Source organism: Cricetulus griseus, chromosome 8, assembly GCF_003668045.3.
Source record: "Cricetulus griseus strain 17A/GY chromosome 8, alternate assembly CriGri-PICRH-1.0, whole genome shotgun sequence".
NCBI classification, from domain to species: domain Eukaryota; kingdom Metazoa; phylum Chordata; class Mammalia; order Rodentia; family Cricetidae; genus Cricetulus; species Cricetulus griseus.
In genome coordinates, this window is record NC_048601.1 from 83,434,737 (window position 1) to 83,455,155 (window position 20,419).

Sequence of the window (20,419 nt, forward strand, 5' to 3'; positions counted from 1 at the left end):
CAGGAAGCAGTGTGGAAGGAAGACACCAGGAAGTAGTGTAGAAGGAAGTCATCAGGAAAGCAGAAGGAAAACATCAGGGTAGAAGAACAGAACAAACAAGAATAGAATATAACAAGGGCAAAAATAATAATCAAATAAAGAAGCTTTTATCCCTCAAAAAAGAAGTCTCTGTTTTTCTCGATGACTCTGCATCTCCTTCCTAGTCTCTCTGACCTCTATACTCGGGAAACCAGGAAAAGTTAAACACACGTTTATCTCTTCAAAGGAAGGATATGTTTACTTGTCTTCCACTTGGAATGCTGGGACTTAATGTAGTTTATTACCTGGTGATCTTTTGCTGTCTGTAGGGTCAGGCTTCACCCAAATCCCCCTCGAATATTATATTTGTTTATCCCAGACTTTCCTACCCTGCATCTTGGGTATTGCTTCTCAGTCCATAAACCCCATCCTTATGGTACATATCATTTGTAGTTTACAGCAACCTAAGTAACTTCTGTTATCTTATGACCAGGCCAACCCTAACTCTTCCAGGCATTATGTTTACCTCGGTCAATCTCCCTGCACCCTTATCCTGAGCATGTTTGTGAGCCAATAGAACCATCTTGATGGAAGAAGCCATGTGTACTTCTAAAGAGTTTCTATGTAAACAAGTATTAAGCTTTACTGTATACATAGGACTGAATTTCTTGTCATCAAGAAAATTTTCCAAAAATGTTCTGTACTTAAACATGGCTAAAATAAATGTCTGGTGTCAGACTCTAGAAGTTGGAGCCAACACTGGCTGACTAAATCACGTTGAGCCAAATTTCCTTCTTGCTTCCTGACAATCATTTCCCTGATAGTCTTAAGCGATTGCAAGGATCCCCAAAATTTATGATGATAAACTCTGGATTTCTGATCTAGGCTGTTTCTTAATATATCAGCCTGGATATTTAGTTGGCAGATACTTTACAGCTCTCTGAAATTATGTATAAGCTATTCTAAGTACATGTTCTTTTTGTAGAATATTATTTTAGCTAGGCAAAGATACGTTACATTTGTTTATGCTGCGGAATATTACGTTAGCTATGTGAAAGTGTGTTACACTTGCTTCTTCTGCCTTTGTTAATGATGTAAAAATGTGTTACATCTGTTTGTGCTGCACTTGTTTAATTATATAACGATGTGTTGCATTTGTTTCACCTTGCCTAAGGCACCTGATGGGTCTAATAAAAAACTCAGCAGCTGATAGTTAGGCAGAAGAGGGAAAGGTGGGGCTGGCAGGCAGAGAGAAGAGGGAAGGAAGAAAGGAAGGAAGAAAGGAGGGAGGGAGAAAGACTGAGGAGAGGGATGTACATGGGGCCAGAAGTCAGGCTGTCACCAGACAGACCCAAGAAGCAGTGAAAGAAGGATATACAGAAATAAAGAAAGGTTAAAAAAAAACCTGGGGCAAAAAAAGAGAAACAGATTAAAATGAAAGCTAAGAAACAGATTAAAATGAGAGCTAAGATAAGGCTGAGCATTCCTAACTAATAATAAGTCTCCATGTCATGATTTGGGAGCTGGTTGGTTGCCCAAAAGAAAGCCTATGACATGTTCCAGCAAGTATTATTTGACAAATTATCTAACATTCCTAAGATATATATTGAAATTTCTACCCTATAATATAACAACTGTCTTATAGTCCCATGTTACTACAACAAAGTGCTTAAAGTTGGGTAACTCATAAAGTAAAAGGGTTTACGGTTCCACTGGCTGGGGCACCCAAACAACACAATGTCTAGAGAATGATATCCTTGACTACATCACAGGAGGATCCTAGGGCTTGCTGGCCAGCAGCCAGGCTCAGGCAAATGGGCTCCAGGCAAATGGGCTCCAGGCAAATGAAAGATCCAGTCCAAAGGAAAAAGACAGTGTTTCTGAGGATAACACATGACACTGGCCTCCACATGTATTGTGTATACACAGGTCCATGTACACTGTTTAAAATGCATGCAGCTATTAACAGTTGTCTAATGAGACTATCAATGAAAGCAGAACTGTCTCTCCCTGCCTTTTAACAAAGTATCTTACTTACATTTACTGTTTAGCTACTAGGTTAAAAAGAGTGCAAGCCTCTTTGCAGTCAAGCTTTTATCCTCTCTCTTTTTTCTATAAGGATGAACAGAAAGTAAACATAAATAAGAAAAACAACTTGAGAATAAAATCCTATCAGGAAGACAGTTATTCAACATGAGACGTTTGTGTCAGGACTAGAGAGATGGCTCAGTGGTTAAGAGCATCGGCTGTTCTTACAGAGGATCCTGGTTCCATCCCACCACCCCCCACGGTGGCTTACAACCATCTGAAACTCCAGCTCCACAGGATCCGATGCCTTCCTCTGACCTCCGTGGACACAAGACACACAAGTGGTACACAAACATACAGGCAGGCAAACACTTAACTCATACACACAAAATAAAACTGAATAAATCCTTTGTTAAAGGTGTCTATGGACAAACATCCTAGAATTATTGAAATCCAAATGTCACCCCAAACTCAATTCTTTTGTCCTTACATATTATTTAGACAATAATACTGACCTAATTTAGAGCCATTGTGAGGATTAATGTGCTTTAAAAAGCTAATCAGAGCATAGATGGTGACAGCTTGTAATAGGTATAAACACTCTTGCAATGACAAGTAAGCAGAGCCTCTTGTTTTCAAGGCAAGCCACTGTTTATTTTCTAAAATAATGCTAATTACAAAACATCAATAACTCCTCACATAAAGATTTATGCTAATTAGTAGGTATATAGTTTCTGAAATTTCAACTGTCTTTAAAGAAAGTAAAATGACCGTCACAGGCACAAGACAACAACTTTTGATTAACCCCACCAGAAGGTGGTCTACCCACCTACGAAAGATGGGCCTCGGGCTGATTACTGCCATCACCCCCATCAGAGAGGGTTATGCAGCTTCCTGGGCCACCTGCCACTCAAACGGGGAAGCTGGGGGAGCCCAAAAAGTGCAGTGTTGAACCCAGATATTTCCCATGGTGACTTCTGCCTTTTACACCAGAGTTACACACTTCAATAACATGAAGTCAGTATAGGATCACTTGAGTCTCCTTTCAGCTCAGCTGGCATGCTTTTCACCAAGGACTGTCACATCCTTCAGATGTCAAGAGAAACACCAGCTGAAAGTCTAACAGCAGCAGTAGTCACAGTTCTGGGAACTGATGCTTTTGGAGAACATTCTTTTGGACATTCTTCCTTATAAACCTCATTCATCAAACAGCAGAACCATTCCTTTCAGTGATGGCATTATGGAAGTGCTAAGACGGGATAAAAACTCCTCTCACCCTTCGAGTTCCCTACAAAACGTTTCCAGGGATGTCTATGCAAAATTAGAAGTCTAACAGCGTCAAATTCAATTAAACTTATTGCACTTACCGAAGTTTCTGCCTACTCAAGACAGGAAGGAAAGTTAAAAGATATTATACAAATTCAGACATCGCTAGTATCATGAGGATTAGCTTACACCAAAATCACATCCCTGGAAATCAGTGGCGGGAAGGAGGGTGGGGGGTGCTGACAGTGGGGTGGAAACAACACAGGGTCAGTTAATGGACACAAACAACAGTCTCTACAGAGTTTATGAAAAAGATTTCAGTATTTACTTATTTTTCACTAGTAAAATAAGTGGCTTATAAAAATACAATTCGAGCAAGGAAAACTCATTTTTGATTGTTTGCTTTACTACAAAGGACAGGGAACAAAAGTTTCCCTACACCACCAGTTCTGTAACTATGTTTTATGAAATTATGAATAAACTGTGGACAAGAACAAAACGGAATTAGTAATAATCCTACCCTTCCTCTAATCAGTAGAGCAATCTCAATGGGCAGGGGGAGGGTGGAGCTGTAATGAGAATACAGCGTGGAGAAAGGAAAGGCACAGTGCAGAAGAGTCAGATCCCAGGTAGTTGGCCAGTGGGTTTGCATGAGACTTTGTAAACTGTTAGGAAAATACTTCCAGTTATCCCAGGCCTGCTTGGCCTGCTTACAGATAGATGTCACACACACACACACACACACACACACACACACACACACACACACACACCTAAACAATAACCCTCTATTCCTTAGACAATTATACAGACCCCTAGCATAGCCATATTTGGTCTATCCTTGAAATACCCACTTCTTGCAGTTTGAATGCTGGCTCTGAGGTTAACAGCTTGTACTGCTCTTGCAGAAGACCTGAGTTAGGTCCCCAACACCCACAACAGGCAGTTCACAACCACCTATAACTCCATTCTAGGGGATCGGTACCTTCTTCTGGCCTCAATGGGCAACTGCACTCATGTGCACATACCCCCATGTGGACAGACACACACACACACACACACACACACACACACACACACACACACACACACAATAATTCTTCAAAAAGAAATCAGCCCTTCTGGTCACATACAGAGATGGACATGCATCACTGATCTGAGAAGATGAAAAATGACAGACAGACTGAGGAAAACACGGAGTCTCAGGGGCATCTACAACAACACATAGTCTCATGAAGGAAAAAGCCACCATGCAGTATCTGTAGAATGTATCAAAAAGCTGCGTCCACGTGTTATTCTAGTTTAAGACAAAGTAAGTAAAGAACCCTGACAACTGGCTAGACAGACTGAAGGCACAATGCCAAACCAGGGACCTCTGTCCTGAGACCACCCAACTCGCCTCCTTGGCAGGTCAGATTCAACAGCTCCTGGAGCCATTGGATTTTCGAGACACAAAGTTGTAAGTTGAGTCTTCCATGGCTGCACTAGGCATCCTCATCTATACTGCTTGCTGTAGGTGATGTGAATGCAATGAGTATCAACAAAAGACAAGCCTCTATGTTCACCTTCTTTGCAGCCAGAAAAGGCCACAGTAACTATTTCCGTATCTAAGACCTTCAACTCACTTCTCAACGTCTTGACAGAGAACATCCATACTCATTTCTGAGACACCTTCAGACTCCAGAGGCAACTGATCTGTGTAATGTGAGCTGAAATCATAACCTGGTCCTCACAAGAAAACCCTCTTGGCAAAGGGCTTCCACACAGCTTCCTCCCCAGTGACATCTGAAGGACCATTCTGATGCCAGGAAAACAAGGTCCCTGCTCTTCCTTCCTTTCCCCCAGCACAGGAGACTGAATCCAGACTCCTGTGCACACTAGTCAAGGGTTCTATGTACCAATTTGCATCCACAGCCCCCTGCAGCCCTTCTCTGTCTAGTAGCTCTCCATGTAAGAATTCCCAGGCCAGGTGGTACGGTAGTGGCGCACACCTTTGATCCCAGCACTTGGGAGGCAGAAGCAGGCAAATGTCTGTGAGTTTGAAGTCAGCCTGGTCTACAGAGCAAGTTTCAGGACAGGCTCCAAAGCAATACAAAGAAACCCTGTCTCTTCGAAAAAAAACAAATAACAACAACAACAATAAAAAAGAAACAATTATAGCTGGGTGTTGGTGGTGCACGCCTTTAATCCTAGCACTGGGTGGGGGGGGGGAGGCAAAGGCAGGCGGATCTCTGTGAGTTCGAGGCCAGCCTGGTCTACAGAACTAGTGTCAGGATAGGCTCCAAAAGCTACATAGAGAAACCCTGTTGAAAAAAAAAAAAAATTCCCAACAAGCACAGAGAGCAAACAAACCCAATCTCTTTCTTTCACTCATTAAAAATAAATCCCATAGGACCCAGATTTAGAATGCCATGAAAAAGTTAAAGCAAGAGGGGGAGGCATCCACCCACACATCTCTCCATTCAGAGGCACTATTCCACAGTTGCTGTGGAGTTTGTAATTAACATACTAGCTTAACTTGGAACAGAAATTTCTGGAATCTCTTTTAATTTACAAAGGAGTATGACTTACCATGAAGTTAGATCACAGGTAGGACCAGAACCACTGGCCGAGTGTGAAGACCTTTTTGGTGTTCCTCTCTGTTTTTCTGCAATCACCCAAGACCTGGCTGTGGCAGGTGCCTAACTCAAGTACAAGCAGACAGAGGGCTGCTTCATCCTGTCCACTAACTTGCACAGGCCCAGCTGGTTGCCACTAGCTCCACTCCAGGGTTTAAGGCAAAGATATGCGCAATGAGAGGCATGTGGACCCCTACCTCTACATTGAAGATACCTGCCAGAGACAGAACCATGAAAAATGACGAGGGTGGCACAAAGATGTAATCCCAACACTTGGGAGGCAGAGACCAGTGCTCAGTTGTCCAAAGTCATCTTTGGTTTCACAGGAAGTTTATATCTAGCTGGAGGATGTGTCAAAAAGAAAAACAGTAAGCCCCAACCCCTTCCCCCCAAAAGACCTACCAGAATAAGAAGTGTCCTCCTTTAACAGAAAAGGGAACTGAAGCACAGAAGGAATCCTGTCTAGGGCTATACTTATTTCTTGATAGTAAAAAGAGCAAGCCAGTTCTCAAACTGTCAGCTCATCTTACAATTCTAGAGACAGGTCAGAGTTTTTTATTTGCTAGAGAGAACTGCAAAGAACATGCATGACTCCTGATGCTTGAGGTAGGATACCGCATTACCCACAGCACAGACCCACCTCCAGAATAGACGTGAGGGTCAGACGGGGTTAAGCAACACCTGTACTGGGTGACCTGGCTTTGCTATCTTTAATAGTGGAATGATTGTCCAGTTCCCAGAATACTGTGAACTGTGTTGCAGCACAGATCCTGCCCTTCTGAGGGAATGTTCACATTTCAGGCAGGAGTTGGGTACCTTGGACTCTCCTTACTTCAGTGATTTATTTTTTAATATTTGTGTGTATTTGTTGGAGGAGAAGAAACGGTGTGTGGGGGCACCTCTGTAGGCATTCACTGTGCCCTTCATCTGAGCTTAATGTGAGACTCTGAATTGTAAGAGAAAATAGGAAGAGATCTCCATTTTTAATGTTTTCCACCAAGAAGCCCATCAGTAAAAATCAAAAATCTCCCACCGCTTTCCAGGTAGTTATATATACTAATTGGTAAAATATAGTAAATACAATTTACTCATTAATTATCGACACTTTTCACTGATTATAATGCACTGCATAGAACAATCAAACATTTGAACACTTTTCATATTAGATGCATTGTATAAAAGGACATTGGTGGATAGGTAAGTACAAACCCATTCCCCGAAATCCCAAAATCAGGGCAGCATGTTAGGAAAGCTGCAATTACATGCACATAAACACACACACAATGGGCACTTTCCAAGTGGGAATTCAGGGTAGACAAAGAACTAGTGGAAGGCCACTGAGCACACTCACACACTTCATAACGTGGGGCAGACTGACCTTCACCATGCCTGAGAGCCGAGCTGCAGTCTGGGTCCTCTTGCCTCTACCTAAGATTACAAGCCTTCACCGTCAAACTCCACAAAACTCATAATTTTCTCTAATTCCGGTCTGTAGTCTATTGTTTTCAAATGTTCACATTACAAATTAAGACTGACATTTGGGCAGAGAAACATCAGGGCATAGCCGCATGCCACCGGATAAAGTACATAAGGAGGGAACAACATAATCAGGTCACCTAAGCAATTTCTTAAGGAATACAGATGGGCACTCCTGATCCTCCAGGCCCACAGATGCTGGGGCCACGGGGCACCAACCCTGGTCTCTTCTGCTTTTAATAAATTGAGTGAATTTATGTTTGTCTGTGTGAGAATGTGCCATGTTTCTGCCTGGACCCCTAGAGCTGGAGTTACAGGGGGTTCTGAGCCAACCGTCATGGGTGCTAACCACTGCACCATCTCTCCAGCCCCCACTGCTGCTCTATAGTGAAGCTTCTGTATCTAGACTTGAACTGGGCTGAGTGAAAGGGACAGCAAGAAGCAAAGAAACCAGCTCACAAGTGCACGAGATTATGAACTGTGAGCACAGTTATGGGGGCTCACCTTGGCACTAACACTCTAAGGCCACAAGTTTACACTACATGTGATCTGCGTGTTAACTCTCGGTTCTATATGAGAAAGTGAGATTAAAAAGGCTTGAGAATGCACACTGGTTGTCAGAAGTAAACATGCACCACTAACATAAGGACACTGACGGACGAGCTTCCGCCTTTTCAGCTTAGTCTTTCCTACCCCACTTATTATGAGTCTCAGCACAGCACTGGTGTACCTGTCCACCCACACCCCGACGTAGACTCTGTCTTAGTAATACACACACACAAACCTGTCTACTCAGTACACTCAGTACTCTGTGACACACAGGCACACACACGCACTAGAACACACACACACACACACACACACAGATTCTCATGGACCAAACATCCACTCATCCTTCCTGCTCTGACCACCTCACCTCTCCATTCCACCCAGTCTATCTGTCACAAGCCTGCACCCAAACACTTGCCACAAGGATCACAGGCTTACCTCATCACTGCATCCCTCACTCATCTCAGCAGGCAAAGTCCCACACAGCGCTCAGCACCAAATGCTTTACAAAAATTTGTTGGAGAAAGGAAAGAATGAGAGGTAACCAGGAAGGAAAACTGGTACTGATCACACGAGGACTCCCTGTTTAAAACTGTCATGTCTTCACCTTCCATTACTAGGGAAAATCACCTCTCAATCCTGATTTGCCTGTTGTATAATAAGTTTAAAAGAAGAAACTCAATTTTTCCATTACATAGCTTAAATTGGACACAGTTCAGTGGGGAATACTGCACTACATGAAGGAGCCAGAGCTTCCCCGAAGAAAAGGGCTTGGTAAGGAATGACCCACTACGATTTGCCTTAGCAAGGGCCTGACAATCAGTGCAGGACTGGCACTCACCTGGCTTGTTGCCTTCCCTCTCATGGCCAAGCTGCCCCTTGGAGTTTACACCACAGGTGTATACCTCTCCATCTTCCAGCAGGAACACTGAGTGGTTTCCTCCACACGCCACTTCCTTGATGCTTCTGTCTGATACAAAGCGGCACACCTGGGGCTCAGCCACAATTCCTCGTAGGTTGGAGCTGATGCCTGGTTGGCCCAGAGACCAATACCCCCAACATAGCATTGTTCTTATCCTTCAGGGAGTCATATAGCCTAGAAGATAGTTTTGTTTTAAAAAAAAAAGGGGGGGAAGGGGGGATAGAAAAAAATTATTTAAAAAACAAGTTTTGAAAACGTTAGAAGAAATCAAGTAACAATTCAACCCATTAAAATAACCCTCCCATGTGAGCAAAAGATGTAATAGTTGAAGAAAACGTAACAAAACCCATTACTTTTGTGATAATTAAAAATGGCGATCTTCTAATAATCATCACATCTTGCATCTTAAAATAAAATTTGTTAATGTTGCCAAAAGTAGCTACACATTATAAAGCTGTTGTTTTGTGTTTTAGTAAGCACTTAATATGCAATTTTAAATAACTCTCCCTTACATCACTGAATGAACACAGAAAAAGAACATGGTTCCCATATCAATGACAGGGCACAAATACTCTGCATACCACTATGTCAATGACAGGGAGCAAACACTCTGCACACCACTGTACCAATGACAGGGACCAGACACTCTGCACACCACTAGGCAGAGATGGGGGTGAACTTACCTCATATTTTCTCAATGTTCCTTCTTTCTGCATGCTCTCGGCCTTCTTTAAAAATTGTTTTTATTTGAACCAACCCTTTGAGTAGTCCTACTATGGGCTCCATCAACAGCATGTCGCCACTTGAAATAGGCGAGGCATGAGGAAACAGTATGCTCTTTCCTCTCATCCATCACCAATACTTGAGGCACACTGTCTACCTGGAAGTAGGCCCTCTGCACAACCCAGCATGGTATCCCACTAGGCCTGCTTCCTATGACATGGGTACACCTCTACCTGAACTGGTAGTTTCTTCTTTCTACTCATCAAACTTAACTCCATCAGATTTGTAACACCCTCAACAGAGACTGTAGATCAATGCAGCCTTCTTCCATATAGCAGGGCATCTACTTTGGCTGACTGACTTGACACTAGATCCACGAGCTCTTTTTAAAAACAAAACAAAAGTCCCCACCACCACCCAGCAAGTATTATTCTTTGATGAACTGCAAAGATTAGGGGAGAAAACCAAGTACAAAACATGTAGAGAAAATGATAAAACCACATCATTTGTTTATAATGGAACTTCCCCAGGTTGCTCAATTGCTAATCCATACTCATTTCTTTCTTCATTGTAACATTTTGTGGTTTTGTCTTCTCTCTTCTATCAATAATTGTATTAGCATCAAAATACTACACCATCCATCAGCCACTGCAATCACACACAATTTATTATTACCACCTGTCATCATCATAACTACCACTTTGAATAAAGCATCACTCACAGAAGTCAAGAATACCTACAGTCACACAGGTGGAAGCAGCAGAGCCATGCTCCACACCCAAGTCGACACTAATGTCCACACAGATCCACAGGTCAACCCTGCCACGAAAGAAACATGGCACCCACAATACAACACAAAATACTCTGGGAATGACTACACTGTAGTCAGTATCAAAATATCTTGTAAAATTTAAAATAAATCTGCCCTCTGAACACAGAACTAGTCATAATTAAGAGATGAACTACTATAGAATTAGCCAATATGAGAAAATGTGTCTGGGGCTAGAGGTGACTCAGCAGTTAAGAGTGTTCAATGTGCAATCAAGAGGCCCAGAGTTGAGATACTGCTCGGAAGTTATTGGGAATTCTTCTTGTAGACAGGGGATGGTGTGGCCTTGATATGTGATCAGTGATTCTGCTGTTCAAAATGGCCGTCATGCTTAGAACTGAGGGGCCTGGTAATGATACTGGGTGAAAGAAGGCTGTTACAAGAAGAAAATGTGTGTCCTCGGTGAGTTTTCTCCATGAATAAATTAAAATGTCATTTGTAAGTTCGGTGACTATCAGTAACAGGAAAAAGAAAAGTGAAAAAAAGAAAAGAGAAAATTCTTGAATATTTACATCAAGCTACTCACAAAAAGTGTCAGAATAACATTTAGAATGTGTAATGACGACATAGACACTGTGGACAAGCAGCTGTACCTGAGTATTCACACAGGACAGCACTGATAGAGGCTTACACTTAAAATACGAACATCACATTCCCCAGAGCAAGGAAAAAGGAACCTTCCTCAATTGGTATAGAAAGAGACATATAGTTAGTTCTAACATATACTAACTAGTACACATAAAGAAGATTGCATATTGGTGGTGATAAAAACATTGTGCCCCCTTCTGTATCTGCCTGGAAGTAAGCTTTCCATGAGTCATTAATGTGGTGTTCAGAGCAACTTTATTTATATAATGTAATTATTGGAAATAATGGGAATCTACCATTTATGTATAATGAAATAAACCTTTTTTTTTTTTTTTTGGCTTGTTGTTCAGGCACCTACTTTTGTTGGAATTTGGTTTCTTTTCCTTGCAGTAAAAGAAAGCCTGACTAATATTATTAATAACTGTATCATTAAGAACACCAAGAGGTAAGACTTAATTTGAGCTTATTCTAAGTCAAAGTCATAGATATTACAGTATCACACACACACACACACACATACACGGGAAAAGAAACTGAGACAGAGCGCTGAGAAGAGCAATCATAGGACCATACACACTGCAGCACAGTAGAGGTTTGAATTCAGACTCCACACTCTAGACCGTCCAATAAGGAGCCTGCAATGGACTGCTGAATGTCCAGCCTTCCCAAGAGTCCCCAGAACTGTCCACAAAGAATTAATACTCTGATCAATAGTCAATTTGACTATTTGATGTACGGAAGAATTACTTCCTAATAGTGTAGAGAAGTAGATAGGACTCCATCACACCAGTCACTAAATTCACCCAGCCATTTGTTTTGCTTGGGTTCCATGATTAACAAGCAACCTAATTTTTATTTTTATTTTTTGGCCAGGGCCAATTCTATATCAGTGATAAAATATGTTGACCAATGCTATGCCAACCTGCATAGCATCTCCCTTCATTATTACACTGGGATCCTAAGTCAATCAACTTTGGAGGAGTTTGTCTTTGACACACAGCTAAATTCTCAGTGATCTGGGGTAGTATAATCCTACATGAACAGCCTAAAGGATGACCTCCAGAATACTAGTAGAATTGTTTTAGGATAAAAGTCATAAATGAATGAGAAAACTTCAAAACTTCAGCTCTCTTGATCAAGAAATATTCAAGTAGTCAAGCAAATTTTTCTTACCAAGAGAATTAGACAGTAGCCACAAACAAGAAGCATCTCTGTAGATGAGTTATTTCCTAATTGGGAATATGGCTGAGGTCATCATAATGTCTCAAAATGGCAGGAGAGGGCATTAAAACCATCCAGTTTTCAGAAAAGAAGTTTGGGGTTAAAAAACAAAACAAACAAACAAACAAAACAAAAAAATGATGGCACATACCTGCAATTCCCAACATTTAGGTGGCTAAAGCAGGTTCGTGAGTTTGAGACCACCCTGGGTAACACAATGAGACTCCATCTCAAAAGAGGGAGGACCACCCCCTCCCCACCATTAATTCAGCTTTCATTTACACGCATGCTCTAGTTGAATCCCTAAGGCTGGTTGCTGCCAATGTCCCTGAACTTAACCTCTAGCTCAGCCATGCTCTGTGCATCACTGAACATTGATATGCCGGCTTTTCTCGTCTATTTTTCTACATTTACTGCCTCTCCCTTGCTCTTAGAGAAGAGTCTTTTATTTCCCTTCAAAATACACAATTACAGAATCTGTGACAGAAGACAATAGAACTACACCCTGTCTTACACCTCCTCCATCCCAGCCTTCACTCCCAGCCTCTCTCTCTCATTCCTTGCATCACAAAACAGAAGCAGGATGGCTTTCAAAAGGCAGCTTTCCCTGTGTGTCACACATAGCACGCTCTCCCTTTTCTCGTCAAGTCTTGGTAAAAGACTGTTACTCTCAATGATGGTTAACTCATCCTGAGTTAACCACACTCTAGCTGGAAAGCCTGGAGGAGGGAGTGCAGAGACCTGGGTCTATTGCCTTTCTCTCCAATGGAGAGGAGTAACGAAGTTCTATGGTAATTTGTGTAGGAAGGGCTCAGCACTGTCCTAGGGTAGTAAGTGAACATCAGACGTCACTGTGATTCCTACAAGGCGTGGTGCTCTCCGTTAAGGCCTCTGCAGACAAGACAGTTCCAGAAGAGGCTGAGGTGTCACTCCTCATCTCCTTGGCTGGGACCAGAAATAGCCATGTCCTGCCAAGTCTGCACCAGAGCAAAGCAAAGCTGCCAACACAGCAGTCATTTCATCAGGGTACTTGAGGTTACTAGAGCTTTCAGGGTTTTCTTTATACTCTGGACAGGAAAGGTAGACAGATCTCTCCATACCAGTTCTGGTGAGTAAGCTAAATAACGAATGGCAACCTCCATCACCTACACCTACATGGTCTTAACACCATGTTCACAGCAGCCTAACAACAGACACTGACTCCTCTGAAAGTCACTGACACCTAAATAACATTCAGGAAGGACTCATAATCTCATTAAAATAGTAATACTTCCTTTCAAATATGCTCAGCAGTGGATGCATGAATGGTGATATGTATGCAGGACAGGCAGTGTACAAGGACTCAGTGCATTGCAGGTATGCTCCAAATCCAAGTGCCAAATAAATTTTGAGACAAAACTCAAACATAAGTAACAAAATTCATCCTAATGACATGCTTTATTATTAAAATTTTTGCTACCAGCAAGCATAGCCTAAAAGGCAAGCAAATGTTCAACAGACTCCCTTCTGTGTCCTCCCTATCCTTTGCTTCAGTGGGACTTGGTCCTCTGACCCTGTGAAGCATCACACAAAGCATCCTCCCATGATGCCTTCTTCACTGTCTGGCACTAGGCTCTGTGAATTGGGACAAATGAGAGGCTCTCTGTGGGAGCTGTGGGCTGACTTCACAAGACACCCAGCCAGCCTGGCGAGAATCGGAAAGTCTGGTAACACCAGAACAGCCAGAGCTCTTACTCACAGCTAATGAGTATGAACTGCCATTAGCAACTTTGAAAAACAAGTTGACATTTTCTAGCAAAGATATGGAGATGCAAGTACTACACAGCACAGTCCAGTTGTTTTATTCCTGAGCCTTGGGCCAGACTCCCCAACTTATTAAGAATCTATATATAGTCTTCGGGGGCTGGAGAGATGGCTCAGTGGTTAAGAGCCCTGCTTATTCTTCCAAAGGTCCTGAATTCAATTCCCAGCAACCACATGGTGGCTCATGAGCATCTGTAATAAGATCTGGTGTCCACCTCTGGCCTGCAGGCATACATGCAGACAGAACACGGTACACATAATAAATAAATAAGTAAATCTTTATAAAAAAAAAAAAAGAAAGGAAGAAAGAAAGAAAGAAAGAAAGAAAGAAAGAAAGAATCTATCATCTTCCTGCAAGAGCAGAGACACAGACAGTAAAACCTGAAAACTTGGAACTTGCAGCAGAGCCGAAATGCTGTGGGCTGGCCCTGTCCACTACAGTGGCTGTGCATCCAAAGCGTGGCTAATACAATGGAAGAACTGAAATTTCAATACTGTAATACTATTTGGTTTTCATGTTACTGTAAGTGAGCACACTGGCCACTGGCCACCTTACATACAATGCAAAGTAATTCCCTAATCTAAGCATCATGATATACATATAAGAATTTCATAATTACTAGAAATAGAAAAAAAAAAGCCAAGTATGGCGGTGCATACCTGTGAGGCATTCCCTGAGAGGATGCTCAGGGCAGAGACAAGAATGCTTTGTGTGATGGCAAAAGGTAACCTCAGCACCTACAGAAGCAGGAGCATGAGGGGTTCAAGGCCAGCCTGGACTTCTTGAGACCTGTCTCAAAGAAAAAACTATACCACATGCATAAAACAGAATACTGCATAACAGTCAAAATAAACTAACAGTATCACTGAGTCTTAGAAACAGTCGAGTTACAAAAGAAATCAGAATATGATACTTTTGTACAGAGTTTTAATACTGTATAACAAACACATTGTGGTAGTAAAGGTATGAATCAGAAAGTAAAAAAAAAAAAAAACCTTCAGACCCTTCTGTGTAGCACTATGGAGGCATGGCGAATAGGGGGACAACCCAGATGGAACTCATGGGAGGCGCTCCAATAGCAGGATGATTTTCTGCTTCTGTTCTTACATTTCTCGACATACACATCACCTGCATTGCTTTACAATACAAATATTCCACAATGTAGAAAACACACCACTAAGGCATGATCCACTTCCAAGAGCCTCCCTCAGCATCCTATGCCCACACAGACAGACGGCCTCCATGAAGGAACAAAGCTTCGTCCATCTTTAATGTCTCCTGTTCTCAGCAACATGTAAGAGCACAGAGGGAAGCCACACTTTCCAGTTTTAACCGGTGCACAGTTATGTTTTCCATGCTGGATATGACTTGATTGAGTCTCTGTTCCTAACAAAAGTAACAATGTATTTCTCCGTTAAAAATGGACCCCTGTGTCTCAGCAGATTGAAAGGGAAATGCCTTTAACAATGAAGCTGTCATTAAACAGAGTGGATCAGGATCCCCTGCTTAGGTAAGCAGACATTTTTTTCCCCATTACCTGAAATTACACACATGTACATATGTGCACAGGAACACATGCACACATACGGCTATACTTTTACAAAAAGGAACTGGTGTCCCCAGACTGTTCAGAGACATTGGCTTTTTATATGGAAACTACTAGAGGCCCCAGAATTACAGGTGTGTGATAACATACCTGGCATTTTTTAGTTCATTTTGCTTTTTGAGACAGGGTCCCTCTGTAGCCCAGCCTGGAATGACTATGGAAAACAAGTTGGCATTTGCTAGTGAAGACAGAGATGTGAGTACTGCATAGCACAGAGTTTTATGCCCAGGCCTACGGCCAGGCTGTCTAGCTCATTAAGAATCTAATTCATTAAGCCCAGACAGGCCTGGCACTCAATATACGGGGCAGACTGGCCTCAAGCTCATGTTAATTCTTCTGCCTCTCTCCCAAGTGTTAAAATTAAAGACATGAGCCACCACAACTGGCAAATGAGTGATTTTTGTTCATTTGTTTTTTGCACTACTGGGGACCAAACTCGGGGCTATACCATGAGCTACATTGCTATCTAGACCTTCTCCATGGTTGTTTTTTGAGTCTTGCATGTCGTCCAGGTTAGTCTCAACTGTGACAGCCATCCTGTCCTAGCTTCCCCGGGAGAGGTGTGAATCACCATGCCCAGCAAGGCCCTAACATCACACATATATTCACACACTACAGGGGAAAGACAGACAGATGGAAGGACGGACAGACAGGCAGACACTGAGAAGCAGGTCGCAAGCACACGAATATGCTACAATTGAGAGAACAGAATTCTGGTTCTCTGTGTAGCTACAAGCCTGAGACTCTTTGTTCATTTCTGTAACTTTAGAGATCAGATTGGTGTCCTGTTCTTAGTAGGGCCTGTCCTGGATAGTTTCATGTCAGCATGACATAAGCTAAAGTCATCAGAGAAGAGGAAGCCTCAATTAAGAAAATGCCTCCATAAAAATCAGGCTGTAGGCAAGCCTGTGGGGCATTTTCTTAATTGATTGATGGAGAAGAGAACAGCGCATTGTAGGTTGTGCCACCCTGGGCAACCGGTCCTGGATGCTGTGAGAAAGCAGGCTCAACAAGCCCCAAAGCAGCACCCTTCCATGGCCTCTGCATCAGCTCCTGCCTCCAGGTTCCTGTCCTGACTTCCTCTGAAGATGAACTGTGATGTGGAAGCATAAGCCAAACAAACCCTTTCCTCCTCAATTTGCTTTTGGTCATGGTCTCTCGTCACAGCAATAGTAACTCTAACTAGGACAGGGCTCAAAAATAATTTCTGAACAAAGAAAAAACAATGTTTGCTGCGACGGCAAACCTGACCTGAGTCTAGATCTAAACACTTTATTTAATTAACCCTCCCTCAAGGCGAGGATCTAGAACAGCCAGAAGTCTTATTATGCACAGCTGGTGGGAGGGTAAGTTGGCAAAACCACTTTAGAAACCTCAAGATTAGCAAGATTAAATTACTTGCCCAAGAACATGTAAATAAGTAGCTGAAATAGAAACTTCCTAAGTCAAAAGGCAGAAATTCAAATTTCCTCCACTGGACTGACTATAAGCCATACTTTAACATGATACTGAACTATGTTCTCAAACAAAAGGACACCAAATCCCAGAAGTCATACCCTCTCTAATATTGTAAATATGAGTTTAAAGACAAAGCTGCAGATAATCAAAATACATCATAAATCTAGGAAAATTTGAAAATGAAACCATTGTTACATGTAATTAGCATATGCCAATAAAACATTTCTAAAGGAAATGTAAAAAAGACAAAGGTGTGTGCAATAAGTGAGCTTGTATTCGATAAATCATCGGTGATTATACAACCAGAACTTAAGCCAGCCAGAGAGAGAGGGGGAGTGAACAAGTCTCCATAGAATTAACCAGACTGTCCTCCACAACCTTGACTCACGACAAAACCAGCTCACTTACACAGAAACACACACCCTTAGCACCAGCAAGTATCATTTCTGAATGCTTTAAATGTTTAAGAGAGCAGGGTTGTACTGTCAACAGGGCCATCTGATGGAAACAGCCTTCCCAATCCATCAGAAACGGCTGCTGAGAGCTTCAGGGCCAAGTGACAATGGTTAAGTGGCTACAGAGCAAGGTGCACAGCCTGTGGGCCATCACTTAGGAGCGTAGAGGCAGGAGCATCAGTTCAAGGTTGTCACCAGCTACATAGTGAGTTCAAGGCCAGACTCAACTACAAGAAACCCCCTCTTAGAATGAAGGGGTGGAGGAAGAACAAGAGGAAGAGAGGAAGGAGAAGCTGTTGAAGCAGAGCCCGGAAACTAGGTCCCCTACTTTCTGGACTCACCTTGTTCTTTCTCTTCACTACTTCACCAAGCAGCTATGTAAGTCCAAGCCTTCACATAATTTTGTTTAATCCTCTTTATCAGCTCTGTGCCTTAGATATTATCTCCACTGACCAGAGGGGGGCAGGACAGACTAAGGCTCAGAGGACTTAAGTTAACTCACCCCTAATCACATACACTAGGCATTTGGCCTGGAAGTCAGAACTGTCCCACCTCAGCAGGGGGTGTTACGTTAAAGAAATAACATCAGAACAGGACTCCACAAAGTACTTAAAAACACAGGCCTGGAGTGGTGGTGTAGACCTGTAATTCTAGTGCTTATGAGGCTGAGGCAGGAGGATTACTGAGAGCTCAATGCATACCTGGACTATATAAATTAGAGGTCTGTACTCTATAGCACAACTCCATCTCCAAAAGAAAAGAAAGAGTAAATGTCTGAAAATAAGAATGAATACCTTTAACCGCTTGAGACTGAACGTTCTCCTGTGTACCTCAAGACCAGTTTGGTTAAGATAACCTCAAACCAACCTTGATGAAGTTAAGTCATCTTTAGTGTGAACTAGAGACACAAAGAGGGCCTTATAAAGTTCTGGCCATTTAATAGGGGCAGTAAAAATACTTTCAAATAATCTCGCATTTAGATTGGACAGAAATTATGGAAAAATAACTCAATTTGCCGTTCATTTCCCCAGGTGTCTTTCCCAACTAGCTACCTTACTGCCACCGCTACAGTACTCTCTACTTTCGAGTCTCCCAGCTACTATATCCTCTACCTGCAATACAACAAGTCCCAGACGGCACCTCCAGTCACCCAAATAAAGCAAAGGGAAAGCACGAGGATGAGTTATGGTCCCTCACCTAGCGGCTATAATGGTCTGAGTCACCACATGGCTGCTGTAGTACTGCGAGAGAGTTTCGGACATTACTTCTACCTTCTTATGTAGGGAAACCCGTTTGATTAGGAGACCATCACTTTTATTTCTGAAACTGGTGCAAAGCCATCTTTTGTCTCCAGCAGGGGTGCTACTTTCATTATGCACAAAGATGTTTTTACGTGATAATACAAGTCTTAACAGATTCAAATTTGTCCCGCATCATGAAACGCAATACCCAATGACTTCTCCAACACTGTTTAGAACATTTTGGGACTCTTCTTTTTTAACACAATGAACGACAACTACTTACTGAACAAGTCCACCTGGGTAGTAGTGAGCCATGCTTCTATTTTTTCATAACAAAGGAGTTTTGCATATTATTTGACTCCTGCAGTTTAACTTCTCCGATAGGGTCAAAACTGGTCTATAACGCTCTCCTTTTCCAAGAAAAGGAAATACCAAAAAGGGCTGAACTGTAATATGCCTCTGAATGTTACCATATTGCTCTCGCTGCATTTAAAAAGGCAACCCTCCTTTGAGTTCGCTTACCTTTCTTTCCATTCTAAAGCTAAAAATCAGTTCACTTTAGCAAATCATCAAAAGAAAGGGTCTAGAAATAGCTTCCTATTTGTGGAAAGAGCCAGAAGGCACATTAAAAAAAAAAAAAAAGGAAGATATCACTTGAATCGTCCTCCCTCAAAGCACCCCGGATGAGACAAACCCCAGCAAAATCCTAGCCTTCTTAGGTAAGAATTTAATGTAGTTGCTAATGGGGCCGATGTGAACTCTAAAGTAATCTGGAATCAGAAAACAGCCTGGAACAGCAAAGTTCAAGCACTCGTCCCCGGGGGCCCGGGTTGCACACGCTCACGGCAGCCGCCAGGACGAGCCTCCCCAGGTGCAGCCCTTGGGTTCACACACCTGCTCCTCGATCCAGCCGTCGGGTCGGCCGCAGCACGCCTGCACCAGAGACCGGGTCCCCGAGCCCCGCCCGCCAGCTGGGTGGGAGGAGCCCGCGGCCAGCCGCAACGCGAAATTCCCTGCCGCCGCGCCGCTCTTCACGCACGGAGGTCACCCGCGGCCCGCGTCCGAGCTGGGGCGGAGGGACGCCGCCTCCGCGACCGGGAGCTGCGGGCAGCCCAGCACCCCGCCCCGGCGGGTGCAGCCGGCTCGGTGCCCCAGAGATCGCCGCCCCGCCCGTACCCGCACCCCGGCCACCGCAGCCCCGCGTGCGGCTCGGGCCACCCCCGCCTCCAGCGGCACAGTATTAATGAAGTTTCCCCGCACTCCCGCGGCCGCAGAACCGGCTGCGAGAACGACTTCTCGCCTGGCCAATGGTGGCGGCGGCAGCGGGGCGGGGCGCGGCGGTGCGGAGAGGGCGGGCGACGTCGGGCGGGAGGGGGCCGGGGAGGGCGGGACCTGGGGCAGCGGAGGTAACCGAGAGGTAGCCGTGCGGTGGTGGACCGCAGCCGGGACGGGCTAAAGGCATAGGGACCTTTCCAGGAGTGAAACTGATTTTCGCCGGCTGGGATGCAAAGAAGCAATGTCCAGGGGGTGGGGGGGGTGGGGGGAGATGGGGGGTTTGGCGGATTTGCTGTTTGCATGGTTATTTGGGCTTTTTGGTTTTGTTTGTTTGTTTGTTTG

The 20,419-nt window shown here is 43.4% G+C and overlaps 1 protein-coding gene across 2 annotated transcripts in view; it reads right to left on the minus strand.

Annotated features, from left to right (window-relative positions):
- The window catches only part of LOC100761790 (probable E3 ubiquitin-protein ligase HERC3), a 160,068-nt gene extending 139,934 nt beyond the window's left edge, over positions 1-20,134 (minus strand). Inside the window, exons 1-2 of one of the 2 annotated variants that reach the window (XM_027429738.2) lie at positions 19,697-20,133; positions 8,797-9,051 (exon numbers count right to left, since the gene is read on the minus strand). In XM_027429738.2, coding sequence (XP_027285539.1) covers positions 8,797-9,022 — 226 coding nt within the window. In that variant the 5' untranslated portion in view covers positions 9,023-9,051; positions 19,697-20,133. Of the gene's footprint in view, positions 1-8,796; positions 9,052-19,696 lie in introns of both variants that reach the window. The other variant, XM_027429739.2, reaches the window with a different exon arrangement.
- Between the last annotated feature and the right edge of the window lie 285 nt (positions 20,135-20,419).